We start from the raw sequence: 20,633 nt of genomic DNA on the forward strand, positions 1-20,633 counted from the left end.
CAACCTGCTTCTTCGAGTCCAGCCCATGCGCTAGCGTTTTCGGGTTTTGATTGACATCTTTCCCATCCATTCAAAAATCAATAAACCCATTCCAGCCTAAATATCCTCCAATCGGCGGACAAGAGGGCGTATCTCTCAGTCGGGGGCTCCAAGTGCATGAAGTTTATCCTGAACAGAAGAGAGCAGCGGAGAGAGAGAGAATGGTACACCTCAGCGCGGATGCGAGTGAGATATTTATCAACACTCATTTTATACTCTCATAACTTTAGCAGCACTGCTCTTAGTTTTTTTTCCTGGATTGTATGTGCAAAATTCAACGCGTTTTTGCAGTGGCTTCTCTCTCCAAATGGCTTGGATTATTTATCCGCGGTTGCAACGCCAAGGGACTGGGACTGGGGCTGTTTTTTGGCTCTCTGCTTTGATCACGGTGATTGTGACAGGTGACTCTGCCGCGCAGGTTTTCGATAGTTATGGATTATCATACGCATTGAGATCGGAACTGTCAGAGGATGCTATATTGGTGGCCAACAATGGAATACGCGTGCCTTTCGGGAGAGCAGTGTTCATTGATCCTATCAATGATCTGGTAATCCAAGTACAACCGGGAGACAGATGTAGTATAACGGTTCTGGATAACGACCCGCTCTCCCAGAGGCCCGGGCAGCTCTCTCCCAAAAAGTTTCCATGTGAATTTGGTCCCAATGACATAAAGTATTCTCACTTCGGGTCCAGGAGCCCCCCGCGGGATAGGGTGAAGCTACAGCTCAGATATGACACTCATACCGACACCATAATCATCCCGTTTATGATGGAAGTGGAGGTGATTTTCACACAGTTGGAAGTGTTAACCAGAAACATGCCTCTGACTGTTGACAAACTGCTTGGCACTAGTAACCCCATTGACAGGAAGATTCTGGAGTTCACCTATGATAGAAGTGAACATCAGTGTAAAATAACATCTCTCTCCAGTGGCAGTGCATTACCCAGGTATGGAAAACTTGTGGATGAGGGAAAACTTGGAAAAATGGTGGACTGTGATGAATTTATTATAATGAATATCCGCTATCAGCACACTTTTGCACACAAATCACCCAATAGAGATTATTTTCCAATGATTGTGGAATTACAAGATAAAGAGGGTAATCTGCTGAAGCAGGAGTTTTTCCAGATTATGGTGCGTATAAAGGATGGAGAGGAGAACACGGCTCCTAAACCCAGCTTCGTGGCCATGATGATGATGGAGGTGGATCAGTTTGTGATGACAGCCATCACCCCCGACATGCTGGCTGCCGAGGACATTGAGTCTAACCCTGACAACCTTATCTTCAACATCACCTCCCCCCTCTCCTTCGAGGAGGGGTACATAGTCAGCACAGATGACCGGAACCTGCCCATCACTTCTTTCTACCAGGGAGACCTCAAAGAACTAAAGATAGCCTACAAGCCTCCGTCTGTGGACTCTGAGACAGAACGTATCTTCCAGATAGAGTTTGAGGTGGTGGACACTGAGGGGGCTGTGTCTGACCCGTTCGCCTTCATGATTGTAGTGAAGCCTATGAACACGCTTGCTCCAGTAGTCACCAGGAATACGGGTCAGCTTCTCTACGAGGGTCAGTCCAGACCACTGTCCAGCTCTCACAACCTAGGGGTCAGTGACGAGGACAACCTGGATGATGTCAGGATCACGGTGGTCGACGGACTGCGACATGGCCAGCTGACAGTGCTCGGGTCACGCAGGAAGTTCTTCACCCCGGCCGATCTGGACGGGGGCATGGTCATCTACCAGCACGACGGCAGTGACACATACAGCGACAACATTATCTTCCGGATGACGGACAGGAAGCACGAGGTGGAGTTCCTGTTTCCCCTAACGATAGTTCCCACGGACGACGAGCCACCCATTATCAACGCCAACACAGGGTTAATTCTCTTCAAGAACCAGATGATGCTCATTTCTCCACTCACACTCAGCGCTGCAGACATCGACTCTGAGGACTCCACTATCAAGTTCACCATAGAGGCCCCGTTCTCATCTATAGGGGAGGTGCTGCTGAGGCAGTCAGAGGCCCCAGAGGACCCCTCCACCTGGAGGTTCAACGCTGAGGATGAGCTGTATGAGAAAGAGGTTACAGAGTGGCTGCAGCAGGATATCACAGACGGGAAGCTGTTCTACAGACACACCGGGCCTCACAGCACTGACACAGTCATGGACCAGTTTGTATTCCGGGTCCAGGATGATAACGACCCCCCTAACCAATCAGAACAGAGCTTGTTCATCATCAAGGTTCTGCCCGTGGATGACATCCCCCCTGAGCTGTATCCTGGCACCACCCTCCAGATGACCGTACATGAGTACCAGCTCACCTACTTCCGTAAGAAGTATCTCCGCTACACTGACCTGGACTCAGAGGACAGAGATCTGAAGTACACTGTCACCCAGCCCCCGACAGACACAGACAAGAACAGCCCTGAGGTACTGGGGTCTATTGTGTTAACAGAGAGTCCAGACATTGTAGTGACAGAGTTTACTCAGGCTCAGGTTAACCACCATAAGATATCATACAAACCACCTGACCTGGAGCTGGGGATCACAGCCCACGTTCTGCAATTCCAGTACACGGTGGAGGATACGTCAGGGAATACTGTCACCGGAACGTTCTCTATATTCCTGCAGCCTGTCGACAACAAGCCGCCTCAGATAACCAACACTGGCTTCACTATATTCGAGCGGGGAACGCGCATAATCACCAGAGCTGAGCTGGATACTGTGGACTTAGACACAGACAGTAGCCAGATCTCCTTCACTCTCACTCAGCCCCCTCAGCATGGCACGGTCCAGTACACCTTCACCGACCTGACCAAAGGAGACGCGTTCAACCTGTTGGACATCGCTAACGACAGGATATCCTACATCCACAACGGAGACGAGTCCACCAGCGATTTCTTCCAGCTGGATGTCAGTGACGGCGTCCATGTTGTGACCATCACCATCAGGGTTACCGTGAAGCCCATCGATGACGAGACCCCGACCATCAGCCTCCCGGCCGGAACCATCGGCTCCTACATTGACGTCCTGGAGAACGGAGCCACTGAGATCACAAGTAACGTCATCCAGGGGCGGGACGAGGATACGGACGACCTCCGTTTGACCTTCATCCTGGAGGACCCACCGGTTTTCGGGGAGATCCTGGTGAACGGGGTCCAATCAGGGAGCTTCACCCAGGCTGACGTCATCAACGGACTGGTGGTGTATGCCCACACCAGCGGAGAGATCGGCCTCACCACTAATTACGACTACTTTAACCTGACGCTGACAGACATGTCTGATGAGTGGACGGTAGGGGGCAACAGGGTCACGGGTGTCAGGGTTCAGATCACCATCCTTCCCATGGACAGCCAGGCTCCAGAGGTGTTCGTAGGCTCACAGTTCACTGTCGTAGAGGGAGAGAAGAATGTGATTGAGATTCTTCACATTAGTGCTGATGATATTGACACTCCTAATGACGACCTGCTTTGTACCATCATCGTCCAGCCCACGTCAGGCTATGTGGAGAACATCTCCCCTGCCCCAGGCTCAGAGAAGTCCAGGTCTGGGACGGCAATCAGTGCATTCACCATCAAGGACATCAGACAAAACCACATCTACTACGTCCAAAGCATCCATAAGGGAGTGGAGCCGGTCGAGGACAGGTTCACGTTCAGATGCTCCGACGGCATCAACTTCTCCGAGAGACATTTCTTCCCAATCGCTATCATCCCATCCAACGATGAGAAGCCGGAGATCTATATGAGGGAGTTTGTCGTCATGGAAGGGATGAATATCGTCATCGACACGCCCATCCTGAACGGAGCAGACGCGGACATCCCCTCGGACGAACTCACGTTCATCATCACCAGACAACCCAAGCACGGCTTCATCCTCAACCAGCTGACAACCGGCACCGTCACAGTCACCAACTTCACCCTGGACCAGATCAGGGAAGCCTCCAGTATAGTGTACGAACATGACGACTCTGAGACCAAGGAGGACAGCTTTGACTTAATCCTGACGGACGGTAAATATACCGTGGAGAAGAGCATCATTGTTATGATCATCCCTGTAGATGATGAGACACCCAGGATGGCCATCAACGACGGTCTGGAGATAGAGATAGGAGATGTTAAAGTGATCGATGACAACGTTTTAAAAGCCACTGACCTGGACTCTGAGGATAGTACTCTGACGTACGTTGTTCGCTATGGGCCGGGGCAGGGGTTGTTACAGAGGAGAACCCCTTATGGGACGTTAGAGAACATCACAGTGGGGATGAACTTCACCCAGTACCAGGTGGACCAGGCTCTCATCTTCTATATCCACAACGGACAGGAAGGAATCCGGGACCTTATCAAGTTTGACGTGACGGACGGGATCAACCCTCTGATCGACAGGTACTTCATTTTTACAAATGTGTTTATTGAGGTTTTGTAAAATAATAATAATAATAATAATATGCGATTTAGCAGACGCTTTTATCCAAAGCGACTTACAGTCATGCGTGCATACATTTTTACGTATGGGTACAAACAATACACTTTAAAAAAATGAAAATGTCATAAAAAAATCAATTGTACATCAATACAACACTATAATTATGGATATAACACAATGCTGATAGTACAATGATGATTCTTGCTAGGTATGACATTTCAGTTTGTCAGGGTGTCTCCTAACAGATTGTCTTGCAATTGTTTGTTTTGTTTATTTGTTATATTCTTTTTGTCAATTGACAGGTACTTCTACGTGACGGTGGGCGGCATCGACATGGTGTTCCCTGACGTGGTCAGTAAAGGGGTCTCTCTGAAAGAAGGCGGTAGAGTAACGTTGACCACAGACCTGCTCAGCACCAGCGACCTCAACAGTCCAGATGAACACCTGGTGTTCACCATCACCAGAGCCCCACAGAGAGGCCATCTGGAGTGTACCGACGGGCCCGGCATGCCCATCTCCTCCTTTACCCAGCTCCAGCTAGCTGGGAGCAAGGTACCTCGATCTTATGATTGTTTTCCTTTGTGTTATTCTCAACAAAAAACATTTATACTCATGATTTTATTCTTTGTTTTTCTGTAAACAATTTAAAATGGCTGATTGTTTTGTCTTTTCATGTGTGCAATTTTTGTATTCTATTAATACAGGTGTACTACATCCACACTGCCGATGATGAGGTCAAGATGGACAGCTTTGAGTTCGAGGTCACCGACGGTTACAACCCTGTGTTCCGCACATTCCGTGTCTCCATCACCGACGTGGACAACAAGAAACCGGTTCTAACGGTTCACAGCCTGGTGGTTAACGAGGGAGAGAACAAACTCATCACTCCCTTCGAGCTGACAGCAGAGGACCGCGACACGGCTGACCGCCTCCTGAAGTTCACGGTCACCCAGGTCCCTGTCTACGGTCGCCTCCTCTTCAACAACACCCGTCCTGTCACCTCCTTCACCAAACAGGACCTGAACGAGAACCTCATCAGCTACAAACACGACGGTACTGAGTCCTCCAAGGATTCCTTCTCCTTTACCGTGACTGACGGGACGCACACAGACTTCTACGTGTTCCCAGACACCGTGTTCGAGACACGGCGCCCCCAGATGATGAAGATCACGGTCCTGTCAGTGGATAACGGGGTGCCCCAGATCGTGGTGAATAAAGGGGGGCCCACCCTGAGGGTGTTAGAGACGGGTCACCTGGGGTTCCTCATCACCTCTAAGACTCTTAAGGCAGAGGACAGGGATAGTCTTCAGCTATCTGTCACCTTTAAGATCACCGTGGGACCAGAGCATGGATACCTCATCAACCTGGGTACAGGCAACGCTACCGTCACCACATTTACTCAAGGTAAGACGACCGTTACTTTAAATTAAACGTTTGACTCTACTATACTTTAGTCTTCTCACTCAGAGCTGTTGCTCTTATAATGGTGTAAGAGCTTACTATAGCACTTACCTGCATAATGGTACTATGTAACTAGTATGGTCATTGGCCGTAACTGCACCGAGGTGTTCGGAAATCAAGTGTTGTGAAACAAGCTGAACTTGACAGAGAAATATTTTGTCTTTCTAGAGAGAGTCCATGGATGGAGTTAAACAATTTCCTCAGACAGATAGATTGGGTTTCACAGGGCAGGGGTTTCTCCTACCCCAGACCTCATCTAGTAAACTTCTATAGAGTATTAGAGATCTTGAGTAAATACCAGCAGATTTGACCTTACATGAAGGTAGGGCGCCACAGACATGAAGAATATAGAGTGAGAATATTAATCCCCTTTCTGAGAGTGAGGGAGGGAGGGAGAGAGAGAGAGAGAGAGAGAGAGAGAGAGAGAGAGAGAGAGAGAGAGAGAGAGAGAGAGAGAGAGAGAGAGAGAGAGAGAGAGAGAGAGAGAGAGAGAGAGAGAGAGAGAGAGAGAGAGAGAGAGAGAGAGAGAGAGAGGGCGGCAGGTAGCTTAGTGGTTAAGAGCGTTGTGCCAGTAACCGAAAGGTCGCTGGTTTTAATCCCCAAGCCGGCTAGGTGAAAAATCTGTCGATGTGCCCTTGAGCAAGGCACTTAACCCTAATTGCTCCTGTAAGTCGCTCTGGATAAGAGCGTCTGCTAAATGACCAATTTTATATAGAGAGAGAGAGAGAGAGATGTGTTAGCTTCACTCACAGTGACAGCAGGCCAATGTTTGTTTAAGCCACAGAAATAGCTACAGTATAGAACAACTACATACGTACAGCCCAGTCTACAGTACAAATGAAAAGGTGGGGTTAGCAAATAATAACACAGTCAGTGAGGAATGTATGAACAAGGCCCCAATCGATCTCTATGTGGGTGCACCCCAAATGGCACCTTATTCCCTATATAGTGCACTATACAGTATAGGAAAAAGGGTGCCACTTGGGTGGGACGCAGACCCATTCTCTCCTTTATTTACTGATCCCCATTCATCCCCATTCTCCTCCTGCTGCTTTCTCCTTCTGCAGACCTGTTAAATGATTCAGGCAGATCTATTGCTCGTAAACAGACAGTAAATAACGCTAGCTAATCCGGCATAGCCGGCGGCTGTGTCCCAAAACGGGCTTTACATTTCTATGAGCTGGCCGCTTTGAAGGGAAATGTTTTCACATCAAATATAGAAGATAGCAGGGGCAGTAATACACCTCACATCCTCCTCCCTAATATCAGTCTCCTGGCCTATAAAGAAGCCACACCAGAACCAACCGTCCTCCTAGATAGTATCAGTCTTAAGAACCCACTCCAGTATAGCGTTGTTAGCGGATACGGCAGACAGACGTGATGTGATGTGCTGTAGCTCCTGCAGTCTGCCTCTTCTTTATGGTCCCTGTCTTTCAGCAGACTAATAGATAGACAGACACTAAACAGCCTGAATTAAATCAGCTCTCCTCCTTCATTTTTATCTTCTTATATTTTACTGGTGAGGCTTCATCCGAATAAGTTGTCCAACAGTGTATGAAGAGGTTGTAGTAGTTCAGTGAAATGACATGTAGAAGTAGTTTTAAACCACATCAGAAAACCTATAATAGAGAACCTTCTTACAACTGTTCATCACAGATATGCATATAAGATGTTGGAATATTGTTTGGTATTATGAACCCTGCATACCATATCATCATTATTACTTTTCTCTGTCTATTTTCATAGTCTATTAGGCAACATGCAAGGCATGAACTATAAATTCAAGGTCAATAGGTTTCAAGACGAGTAGAAGAGTAAATTACATCAATATTATTCTTTTTTTCAGCTGAAATAGATGACATGAAGATTTGCTACGTGCTAAGAGACGGTCACAATGCTACGAGTGACAACTTCTATTTCTCCATTGAGGACAATGGTAAGTCATTCTATAAATGTTTTACTAATGGTGCTGGTTTACATCAAATAATACCACATCTAACTATTGTATTAGTTGAGAGGCTTTTTGTGAGCCAGCATTGTGGATGGAGGCTTTTCCAGCTGTAGCCTAAGCTTTTCAGTGAAGGAGAAAATCTAATCTGCAGTGGATGAGGGCATTGGTGTGAATGGGGCTTAAGATATAACATAGTGATATAGAACCGAGCAGCAGGTCATTCCTTTAAACAACAACAGCAGTATACAAAACAACGTTGACGTCTTCCCCCCCTTGAAGTTCTGCTTGAGTGAGGCCAGAGAGAGGACTCTGATGGAAATCTGTTTAAAACGTGTCGACAAACCTTTCTTTAAGGCAGGAACTGTTCTTTGAGGCAGGAAGGAATCTTAAGTTTCCCCAGCAGCTTGTTGGGACATGATTTTATCATGTTTAGCATGTAGGCCTACAGTACTGTGAGGTTTCTCTAAGGGGAATGTGGAAGCAGGCTAGGATTGCATACGTACAGTATGTTGGATCATTCATGTAGCACAAGTCCAATTCACAGGTCTCAGAAATGTAATAAAAGTAACATTAATTGATTCACAGAGGAAACTAGGGTTGCGTCTCAAATGGCTCCCTATGTAGTGCACTACTTTTGAACAGGGCCTATAGACTATGGAATAGGGTACCATTTGTTACGCAACCTAGTTGACTGTCTTCAGGGCAAATACTGTAAGCCATGTTTTGGAAACATCATAGTATTGAAGTGTGGGAAGAGCTGCTGAAAACAGACTAACAGCTAAACAGCTGTGTTCTGTGTTCCAACCAGTCATTCCCTTACCTAGCCAGTCAGCCAGTCAGTCAGTCAGTCACTCAGTCAGCCAGCCAATCACTCACTCAATCATTCAGCCAGTCAGTCAATCATCTAGCCCAGCCAGTCCGCCAGCCAGTCTGTTTGCCTGCCTGCCTGTCTATTTGCCTGCCCGCATGTCTGTCTGTCTGTCTGTCTGTCTGTCTGTCTGTCTGTCTGTCTGTCTGTCTGTCTGTCTGTCTGTCTGTCTGTCTGTCTGTCTGTCTGTCTGTCTGTCTGTCGGCTCGGCTAGACAAAGAGATGCTCTGTGAAGTCTGCATTACAACATCCTACTGCACGGCCCCCAGTCCTCCCAGGGCCTCCAACAGACACCCCAACGTGATTGGCCCATTCAGTTTCTCCATGTATGGAATGGACCACTTGAATTAACAGAAAAATACTCTCACTTTGAGCTCTGCCTGCGATGAAAGGCAGTGTGTGCGTCCCAAATGGCACCCTATTCCCTACATAGTGCACTACTTTTGACCAAAGCCCTATGGGCCCTGGTGAAAAGTAGAATAGTGTGCCATTCAGGATGCAGTTGCAGTATGAGGCGGTGTGAATGGTGGTGGATACGGCTGGTGCTTCGTGATTAGTTTAAGTAGAGTGGCTGACAGTGTGTCCTTTCTTCTGCTCTTCCACGGCTGTGACGGTCTGACGGAATACAAAGGGGTCTTCAGACAAGGCCCTCTGTTCCCAGGCACCTCTCGGGGCCTCTAAAAACCTCCTGTACCCCCCTTCCCCCACAATCCCACCCACCCTTACCCTCGACCTGGGAGTAATCATGGTGTTCAGTGAGGTAATACACAGATTATTACAGCAGCGGTTCAGTGAGGTAATACACAGGTTATTACAGCAGCGGTTCAGTGAGGTAATACACAGGTTATTACAGCAGCGGTTCAGTGAGGTAATACACAGGTTATTACAGCAGGGGGTTCAGTGAGGTAATACACAGGTTATTACAGCAATCTGCTACTCTGTGTGTGGCTGAATGAGGAGCTAATGGGGGTGTTAACTGGTGTCATCCATTCAATCTTTTCTATGATAAAACCTACTAGGCGTCCCAAATGGCACCCCATTCCCTGTAAAGTGCAATACTTTTGAGGTTTTATCATAGAGAAGATTGAATGGGTTTTTATCATGCTGATGATGGTCAAGCCAATTCAGATTCCCCCCGCCCCCGTGGCTGTGGATTCAAGTTCAGTCAATACCTGTATTATCCACTCAGTTGGCATATTTGTCATGGATCTGCCTCTCTCTTTCTCTTCTGTATCTCCTACGCCTTTCCCTTTCGCCTTGTCCCCTATGTCTCTGTCTCTATCCTCTTCTCTCTTTCTTCCTCCCTCACTATCTCTCCCTCCCACCCCCCTCTCTCTCGCTCTCTCTTTCTCTATCTCTCATTCTCTATCTCGTCTTATAAACCATAAAGGTGCTTCTCTATTCCCCCAAAACACTGCAGGAGTTTCTCTGTCGGCTCTCTGTCTTTCAGGTTCATTCATTAGCTGAGCTTGTTTCATCAGTCATTTGGCAGTCAGACAGGCACTCCACAAGGATTAGGTGAATGTCAAACGCAGTCAATAATTGTTCACTTGCTGCCTCCCCTGTGTGTGTGTGTGTGTTACTGCTTTCACAGCCAACGTAAACCTCTACATAAAGCATGCAGCAGCTGCAGCGCACTCACTCACAGCACTCATTACAAGACATTAGTGCTCTCATTTGCTTCATGTCGATTCCTTTCTCCCCTCTGTGGAAGATTGTTTGTGAAATTCCAAGCTTTCCATAATGCTGTATTACAAGACTGATGTTAGTTCTTATCTATGTTTGCATGAAGCCACAGGGCTATTCATCGTGGCGAAGTTGAAGTCTTCAGTTCCATAAATTAATGAATTAAATTTATAAATGACCCCACTTTACGCTGGGAGTTGACTACATATTTTGCCTGGCGGAGATGAGCTGACTATTGATGAGTTGTGTGATATAGAATGTACTTGAAGTTCCTGTCAGATGCATGCCCAGTATGTGTGTATACCAGCCTATATGTGTGTACAGTATATGTGTGTACAGTATATGTGTGTGTTTGCGTCTGTGTTTATCCAGGCAAGGTTGTACTTGTAAAGCAGCTAATAACCTTTGTCTTGGTTAGATTTCGGTCGCTGCCAGATGCCGTCCCTGCTGAGTGATTGATATCATTCTGAAAGGGGATGAACACTGCCCAACCTTCAGGGGAGATTTTGGGGGATTGGGGCTTTAGATAAGCTAAATATGTGTGGTTGTTTTACCTAACTTAGTTGAATGCACTGACTGTAAGTCACTGCTAAATGCCCAAAATGTGAATGTAAATATCACCCTGCTGAAATGCATTATAAGGTTGTAATAACCTTGGTCTTGATAAAGATAATAAAATATCATCACTATTACCTCTTTAAACTTCTGCATGTGTGTGTGTACGTGTGCGTGTGTATGTATCTGTGTGTGTGTCAGAGAGACTGTGTGGATAATCTATTGGTGTTCTTCACCCCATTGAGAAGAACAAACCTCAGAGGTTTACAAACACATCCTTCACCTCATTGCTGTGCTTGACATGTAACTGGAACATATTGAAAAGAGTAGGAGCTTAACCATTCGTCATCTGAACTTTTCATTGGAAAACATTTCCTTTAGTACTATGAAATAAAGGAAGCACAGTGCGTCTTTAGTCTTGGTTTTGCGGTGGATGAATCCTGCGCTAAAAGAGATGACAGAGGTCACAGTCACAGAGGCGTCAGGCTTGTCAAGGTTATGAATGAATAATCACTGAGGTGTTAAAGTTACACACATTCATTTGTGGCTTCATGTTTTTTTCTGTTTGGAGACACTTCTCAGCTGTTTTCCTCTCCTCTCAAGGACACGCATGCGCATGCGCACGGGCACACACACACACACACACACACACACACACACACACACACACACACACACACACACACACACACACACACACACACACACACACACACACACACACACACACACACACACAGACAGACAGACAACGCCCTGCAATAGGAAACTGCTTTAATTACTTAGAAAGTGTCAGAACTGTTTTTAGACCAGGGGGTAGAGAGGAGGAGGGGAGAGGGGGATGAGCACCTGTCATGTTTAAGCTGGTTAATTGTGTTTTGGAGCTCCTTCACCTCTTCGTCTGTCAGGGCATTCAGGTGGGCTTACCTGAGCACACAGACACACAGGCCCTGGCAGCATCTCTCATTCCCAGACAGGAGGGTGGAACTGAGCTGAACTGAACTGGCTCCCTGTTTGTCCCTGTCTGTTCCAGACACACACCCTGCCCTGACTTTTGTTTTTCATTCCAGGGCTTGCTTTCTTTCTTTCTTTCTTTCTTTCTTTCTTTCTTTCTTTCTTTCTTTCTTTCTTTCTTTCTTTCTTTCTTTCTTTCTTTCTTTCTTTCTTTCTTTCTTTCTTTCTTTCTTTCTTTCTTTCTTTCTTTCTTTCTTTCTCTCTTTCTTTCTTTCTTTCTTTCTTTCTTTCTCTCTCATTTTCCCTCTATTCAGAGCATACCTTTTTTCTCTCCTTCTCACTCCCTCCCTCCCTCGACCCCTCTTAGCCTGCTGCTGCCGGCCTCAGCTGACTTTCAACTCACTTCATAACCAGTACCTGCCTTAAAAAGTCACAGTCAACTGTATGCACATCATCTCCCAGTTGGAGCTAAGAGTCTTCAAGGTGAGCTATGAGAATACAAGTGTTACAGTTGAATCTTGAACTAAGTATTTTGAGTTGTCTAATAGAGTAGGGCTGCTGGGTAGAGCAGAAAGTACATTCCAGACTAGACCATTGATCTGTACACACACGCACACAGTACCTGAGAAAAATAGGAATCTGTCTCTCACCTATCCAGTTACCATCGCATGACAGTCTGCAGCACCAAGCACCAGAACCAGCAGGCCAGTTTTAGGTGTTCTTTAGTTCTGCCTCGTGAAACTGGATAAGTTCAGGTCACCACCGTAAACACCTTGATGTTCCTCCCCAGGTTCTCAGAACCATCCAGGAGCTGATGTCTGTTGCAACGTCTGCCAATACCTTGTTTATGTCCCAAATGGCACCCTATTCCCTACATAGTGCTCTACTTTTGACCAGGGTTCCATTTGGTACCATTTGGGAGGCTGTCATTGGTACTGTATGATCACTAGTAATCACTGTTGACTCTGAAGACATATATGGACCGTCTCTGTCGCTCTCTGTCTGTCTCTGTCTGTTTAATCTCAGGGTATTTTGGCTGTATCTGGTTGCGTGCCATGCTGCAGGTTACATGGAACAAGCACTCACATGCCAGCAGGAGGTCAGGGAGTGTGTGTGGGATGGGGGAATAATAGGAATGTGTGTGTGTGTGTGTTTGTTTGTGTGTGTGTAATCCCCTCGCCTCAGCCTAGGAGAACGATGACTCTGCATTTTCCCTGATGGTTTTCATCCCATAATTAATTAAACCACCACACACACACATACACACTCACTCACACTAATGGAGCGTGTATGTGTCCTCAGGAAATAAGACTTCTATAAGCATCACTGTTGGGCTTCGCAGTAAGGAGTAAATTACACAGTAAGGAACGTTCTACATGTTTTACGAAGTTCCAGACAGGATTCTGTTTTAAGATGTGGAAGATGTCAGCAACCCCTCACACCCCACCTGTGCTGCTGTCTATCTGTCTGTCTGTCCCTCTTTAACCGTTTGGTTAGTGATCCTGTGTTGTGGAACAGTGTGTGTTGATTACAGACTGATGCTCACAGTAACAGCTGCTCTGCTCCTGAACCAGTGGCTCCATTACATGCAGTTTACCCTGCCTTTACATCCCTGCATGAACATGATTCTCAGTCCCTCCACTTCTTCTCCTCTTCTATCACTATTGAAGACACAGATTAAGATTCAGATGAATAAATATCCTGTTGGATAGTCTGTTTGTGGTAGAGTCAGTCAAACATGTCATCACTCGTCCACCAGGAACCAACATGCTTCATAATGTGTTGGCATGTCTGTCTACTCTACGATACAGCCCCATGCTGAGTTAATGCTGATCATACTCTCCTCCAGCCCAGCAGAGTTTAAAGGCCTCTAATTGATGTAATGTGTAGATCTGCATAGCTCCTCAGTTAGGGGTGAGTTGCTGTCTGATAGTTAAATATCTGTTCTCTCTGCTTCTGCTGTTTCCTAAACATTCAATCCTCTCTACATTTAATAGTTACTTTCTGTACAATGAAACACTCAACCCTTCTGTCTTCTCTGCTTCCACTGTTTCGTAAACACTACCCTCTCTTCAACTAGAAAATAAACACACATCAATGACCAGGACAGATGATACTAAGTAGTTCAGCAGGGTGAAACGTTCTGGATGGTTTCCAGAGCTGGTTGTGCCTGTAGTGCCTGGCAATAAAAAAGAGTTGATCTGGCACAGAGGGCATGGCTGTCTGTTCTCTCTCTCTCTCTCTCTCTCTCTCTCTCTCTCTCTCTCTCTCTCTCTCTCTCTCTCTCTCTCTCTCTCTCTCTCGTTCTTCCTCAGGTCAACACTCCTCTTCTCTACTGTTGCCCTCTGTCCATCGACAGGGCTCTGCATGCCCAGCTGGGGAGAGTTAGATCAGATGAAACATTTATTTCTCTGCACTGTATTTCTCCTCATTTCCTCCTCTCCCCTTCCCTCCCCCTCCTTCCCTCCTCCCCTCTTTCCTCATCCCCTTCTCCTGTCCTCCTACCCTTGCCAGAGTGCCCATCATGGAGCCTCGAGGGACTGAGGCAGAGTGAGACATGAGTGTGTGAATATGGATTAAAGTGAGAGAGGGAGACTGGCATGTGGTGTTATAACCTGGGTGGCATGTGTCTGCATCCCAAATGGTACCCTATTCCCTATATGGTACACTACTTTTGACCAGAGCCCTATGGGCCTTGATGAAAAGTAGTGCACTATATAGGGAATAGGGTGCCATTTGGGACGTAGCCATGGTGTTAATCTGACCCAGTTATCTAGGGAGCAGAGAGACAGGTCCTGGGAGCTGCCAAGGTACTGCGTGTGTACTAACACTGTACCCCTATTAGGAGGGCAACCCCATCAGTGTGTGTGTGTGTGTGTGTGTGTGTGTGTGTGTGTCAGTCAGGAGTGTGTGTGTGTCAGTCAGGAGTGTGTGTGTGTGACTCTGTATGCATAATGTGTGTGTGTGAGCACATAGAGAGAGAGAGAGCTACCAGAGAGAGAAGAGAGGGACTGGAGCCAGCTAGGGTTCACATGTAGGGAGGCTAAATTCCCTAGTGGATGGAAGGTCCAGTCCAGGCCTGTTCTGTTCTGGGGAGGATGACGTGTGTCATCATCCAGCCTTAGGATGTCGCTCTAGCAGAACACAGGCTGTTCAGGACTGTTCAGACAGCACAGTTAAGCTCTGTAGAGGGCTGTGCATTCCTTTGTCCTTCAATTAAAACAGCAGAAAGAGAGTCAAGGATGGCGTCCCAAATAGCATCCTATTCCCTATTTAGTGCACTACTTTGGTCAAAAGTAGTGCACTAAATAGGGAATAGGCTGCCATTTGGGACTCTGACCCTCTCTCCCTATCAGGCTGTTTCTCAGAGCCTCTGTGAAGGACCCAGACATACACCCTCTTTCATGGTTCATGACTGAAACTGGCGATGATCAATTTCTAGCGGGTCCTGTATGGTTGGTGCTCTCTGACATTTCTGTCTTCACAGAGGCAGGGCTTTGGCTCCGTAAATCAGCCAGGATAATGTGTTTAGGCCCCTGGCTCCTTGGTGGCTCTCTGGCAGCACACTGCTCACACACACACACACACACACTGGGCTGCGGTGGGGCTGGACAGGCCTCTTTGAGAAGCCGTTGACAGCTGGGTTGGTCAGTCGGCAGCCCTCTCTTCTCCCGCTGGGCCTCACTGCCATGACTGGAGGCTGACTGACCCTCCCTCACCTCCACTGAGATATTAGTCCACCAACTACACTTTAGTTTGATAACAGCGATGATAACAGCAATAACAGTTTGATATTAAATAGTCACTGTGCTTGATCTGTGTGCTGTAATGTTGTCTACTTAACTGTTCCTAACTAGACTACATCATTAAGGGATTTTAATATGATGGTCTGAAGGCCAAGATAATGAAAAGGAATGAAGGGAATCTTTGTAGTCTTTTGAGGATGGCATCTTTAACTCCCTGCTTCTATCCCAAGTGGCACCCTATTCTCTATGGGATCTGGTCAAATGTATTGCGCTACATGGGGAATAGGGTGCCATTTGTGATGCCATCTTAAACTCCCTGCCTATTCCAGCTGTGTGGAGGGAGGCACAGGAGACACACTGGAAATCAGACAGACAGCATGCCCCCCAAGGCTTTGTGGGGAGGAGGAGGTGGTGTCAATCATCTTTTGGCATTTACTCCCTCCTCTCCTCCTCTTCCTGTCCTCCCACTTTCCTCCTCTCCTCCCAAGCGGAGACTGGTAAGCAGGATGTGGCGATTGATCTGGCAGGGAAATGAAGCGAAGGGGAGGAGCAGACTGTAGGAGATAAAAGGTGCAGACTGGACTGGAGGTTTTTCCTTGTGTGTGTGTGTGTGTTTTTTTTCTGCAGCCTGCAGCAATGCTATTAATGTGCTGAAGTGCAGCTCTACTCTCTAAACAGGCTTGTAGAGGCACGTTCTCAGGGATCCTACAGACCTCATGGAGACTGAATGAAACGCATCAACACAGGCCTTAAATGAAGACCATAGCTGAGTCCCAAATGGCACCCTATTCCTATATAGTGCACCACTTTTGACCAGGGCACACAGGCAATGGTTTTCTCTGGCTTGTAGGGAGCAAATCTTGTGTACCAGACTCATAGGTTTCCCTTCCTACTGCGTAGATTAGAATATACTGTGTCTGTTTTAAGAGGTGAGGAGAGGAGAGAACATGTAACATGTTTTCCTCCTGTCTGGCTGATAGTTTGCTTGCTGTTATAGCTCTCACTTAATGTCCAGAGACCTCCGGTTTTTACAAGCAGCTAAACAGAGATGTTGTCCTGGAGTCTCCAGTGTCAGACCCTGACAAACAGACAGAGCCATCACCCTGCGACCCGGATAGAGGGAGAGTGTGTGTGCATGCGTGCCTGTGTGCGTACGTGCGCGTGCATATCTGTCTGTGTGTGCGCTCGTGCATGTGTGTGCGTCTGTGTGACCCGGATAGAGGGAGAGTGAAAACCAATCGTGTCTGCCTGTAAATGTAGACACCTCAGTGTAAATCAGTCCAGCTAACCCTGACACCTTTTAAAGGGTTGTAGGCAGCACAGACTCATGTCTGAACACTGACTGACTGTGTGGACGTACCAATTAATCTCCACCACCAGAGAACTTCTACAGCCTTGCTCTTACAGCAGAATCATCGGATGTGTCCTGTGGGTCCTGGTCAAGTAGTGCACTATAAAGGGAATAGGGAGTCTTTGGGACACAGACATGCCTTTATTTTCAAGACATGTAACCATCATTGTTCAGTAAACTGAGTTACTTAAGAGATACTTTTCTTGCTAGAAGGCATCACTCTCTCTGTGAATGCTGATTTGCAAATTCAATTAAATTCAAACAACATAATTTGTCCCCTTAGGGCTATTCTATATGTTATACTTAAGTTAAATGGCTAATCCCGGCCCAGAGCTATGGCTCACCCCTCCCTCTATAGAGGTATGTGTCTCAGGAGGAATCTCTCTCTCTCTTTCTCTCTCTCTCTCTCTCTCTCTCTCTCTCTCTCTCTCTCTCGCTCTGTCTCTCTCTCTCTCTCTCTCTCTCTGTCTCTCTGTCTCTCTCTGTGTGTGTGTGTGTGTGTGTGAAGTGAGTCCGTGTCTGGGCTTATCTCTCTACACAGCAGTTACCCAGCAGCACCTAAGGCTGTGGAGAGGGAGAGGAGTTACATTAGCAAGTGAAGGGAAATAACAGAGAGACAGAGAGACAATGAGGGAAAAGGACTTGATGCCGAAGCAATTTAATATACAGCTGTTTGTTTCGCTTCCTAAACCCCTCTGTAATCTGTTAGAGCTCAGACCCTATCAGCAGATAATTGGTCTGTAACACCTCTTTGGAAATATATTTTTTTATTAGTGACTCATCTTCCAGGTTATAAAGTAATGTTATTCACAAACCCAACTCCAAACCCACCTCTTCAGTCTGGCTTTCCCCTCAGCATAAATCAGCCCCTAGCTTAGCTACGCTGTTTTCATTGTTTTATCCTTTGCTTTTTTCTCTGTTATACAGTGTCCTTGATTTTTTTTGAAGGCTCTTTAATCCAGTGGATTATTATTAATTCAGAATGTTGTATTGGATGATTGAGGAGTCAGACTATAGACATGGTATATAGAGCTGTTCTGGCCCTATTCCTGGACAGCGTAAGTGTCATAGTTTGGGGCCAGCTGAGTTGCTAAGACTGTTTTCTCTGCAGTAACTATCTAAAAGTGGATTGGCCATTCTGTAAAGGGCATTCCACATGCATGAGGGCTTCTCAGTTAACATGTCACTGGCAGCAATGTGGGTGACAGTGCAGATAGATTGTCTTTCTCTGTTATATCTTTTAATATTTAGCTACCATCATGTAGACTTGTTTTAGTCTATTCCTACAGGTAATTCAAATACTGCATTATTGTATACCTGAAATGGAGTATATATTTGTACACTCATTGAAGAATTCTAATTTTTTAGACATACTGGAAGTATAATCGTAGTGAAAATAGTTAATCATGAATCAACATACCATTCATTGTAATTAGTCAGTACTATGTAGTGTATAGCTGCCTGAGAGGTCTTTCTATAGCTAGCTAGAGTGGCGGTGGGGGATCAGTAGTGGATGACTGACCCTGACTCCTCTCTCTCAGTCTCTGGGTGTTCTCTGTTTTTGTTCAATAAATGGGGGTGTGAGGTCAATATGGTGGAGGGAGGGAGGGAGGGGGAGAGAGAGAGAGAGAGAGAGAGAGAGAGAGAGAGAGAGAAAGAGAGAGGACTCAGAGAGAGAGAGAGAGGAGGGAGAGAAAGAAAGAGAGAGAGCGGCTCCCCCCTGAACTCCCCCTCACCTCTCTGCATTATGGCACCAGCACTCCCAAGAATGTGGCCTAGTGCAGACAGACATCTCCATACAGACCTGTTGCTCCTCTAGCATATAGAGACATGCAGACAGAAATATCTAGCTATTGGGAGAGCCCTGGTCTGTATCCCAAATTGCACCCTATTCCCTATAGAGTGCACTACTTTTGACCAGGGCCCATATGGCTTTGGTCAATAGTAGTGCACTGTTAGGGAATAGGGTGTCATTTGGGATATGGGACCTGATCAAAAATAGTGTACTACAGTGAGGGAAAAAAGTATTTGATCCCCTGCTGATTTTGTACGTTTGCCCACTGACAAAGAAATGATCAGTCTATAATTTTAATGGTAGGTTTATTTGAACAGTGAGAGACAGAATAACAACAAAAAAATCCAGAAAAACGCATGTCAAAAATGTTAGAAATTGATTAGCATTTTAATGAGGGAAATAAGTATTAGACCGCCTCTCAATCAGAAAGATTTCTGGCTCCCAGGTGTCTTTTATACAGGTAACGAGCTGAGATTAGGAGCACACTCTTAAAGGGAGCGCTCCTAATCTCAGCTTGTTACCTGTATAAAAGACACCTGTCCACAGAAGCAATCAATCAATCAGATTCCAAACTCTCCACCATGGCCAAGACCAAAGAGCTCTCCAAGGATGTCAGGGACAAGATTGTAAACCTACACAAGGCTGGAATGGGCTACAAGACCATCGCTAAGCAGCTTGGTGAGAGGGTGACAACAGTTGGTGCGGTTATTCGCAAATGGAAGAAACACAAAAGAACTGTCAATCTCCCTCGGCCTGGGGCTCCATGCAAGAGCTCACCTCGTGGAGTTGCAATGATCATGAGAACGGTGAGGAATCAGCCCAGAACTACACGGGAGGATCTTGTCAATGATCTCAAGGCAGCTGGGACCATAGTCACCAAGAAAACAATTGGTAACACACTACGCCGTGAAGGACTGAAATCCTGCAGCGCCCGCAAGGTCCCCCTGCTCAAGAAAGCACATATACAGGCCTGTCTGAAGTTTGCCAATGAACATCTGAATGATTCAGAGGAGAACTGGCTAAAAGTGTTGTGGTCAGATGAGACCAAAATCGAGCTCTTTGGCATCAACTCAACTCGCCGTGTTTGGAGGAGGAGGAATGCTGCCTATGACCCCAAGAACACCATCCCCACCGTCAAACATTGAGGTGGGAACATTATGCTTGGGGGGTGTTTTTCTGCTAAGGGGACAGGACAACTTCACCGCATCAAAGGGACGATGGACGGGGCCATGTACCGTCAAATCTTGGGTGAGAACCTCCTTCCCTCAGCCAGGGCATTGAAAATGGGTCGTGGATGGGTATCCCAGCATGACAATGACCCAAAACACACGGCCAAGGCAACAAAGGAGTGGCTCAAGAAGAGCACATTAAGGTCCTGGAGTGGCCTAGCCAGTCTCCAGACCATAATCCCATAGAAAATCTGTGGAGGGAGCTGAAGGTTCGAGTTGCCACAAGTCAGCCTCGAAACCTTAATGACTTGGAGAAGATCTGCAAAGAGGAGTGGAACAAAATCTCTCCTGAGATGTGTGCAAACCTGGTGGCCAACTACAAGAAACGTCTGACCTCTGTGATTGCCAACAAGGGTTTTGCCACCAAGTACTAAGTCATGTTTTGCAGAGGGGTCAAATACTTATTTCCCTCATTAAAAAAATGAAAATCAATTTATAACATTTTTGACATGCGTTTTTCTGGATTTTTTTGTTGTTATTCTGTCTCTCGCTGTTCAAATAAACCTACCATTTAGAATTATAGACTGATCATGTCTTTGTCAGTGGGCAAACGTACAAAATCAGCAGGG

The 20,633-nt window shown here is 46.5% G+C and overlaps 1 protein-coding gene across 1 annotated transcript in view; it reads left to right on the forward strand.

Moving 5' to 3' along the window:
• Window positions 1–204: 204 nt before the first annotated feature.
• LOC123483535 (FRAS1-related extracellular matrix protein 2-like) overlaps window positions 205–20,633 on the forward strand; it is a 123,022-nt gene continuing 102,593 nt past the window's right edge. The window contains exons 1-4 of the mRNA XM_045213764.1: window positions 205–4,428; window positions 4,771–5,020; window positions 5,173–5,872; window positions 7,776–7,865. Coding sequence (XP_045069699.1) covers window positions 347–4,428; window positions 4,771–5,020; window positions 5,173–5,872; window positions 7,776–7,865 — 5,122 coding nt within the window. The 5' untranslated portion in view covers window positions 205–346. The remainder of the gene's footprint in view (window positions 4,429–4,770; window positions 5,021–5,172; window positions 5,873–7,775; window positions 7,866–20,633) is intronic.

This window comes from Coregonus clupeaformis, chromosome 5, assembly GCF_020615455.1.
Source record: "Coregonus clupeaformis isolate EN_2021a chromosome 5, ASM2061545v1, whole genome shotgun sequence".
In the NCBI taxonomy this organism is placed as follows: domain Eukaryota; kingdom Metazoa; phylum Chordata; class Actinopteri; order Salmoniformes; family Salmonidae; genus Coregonus; species Coregonus clupeaformis.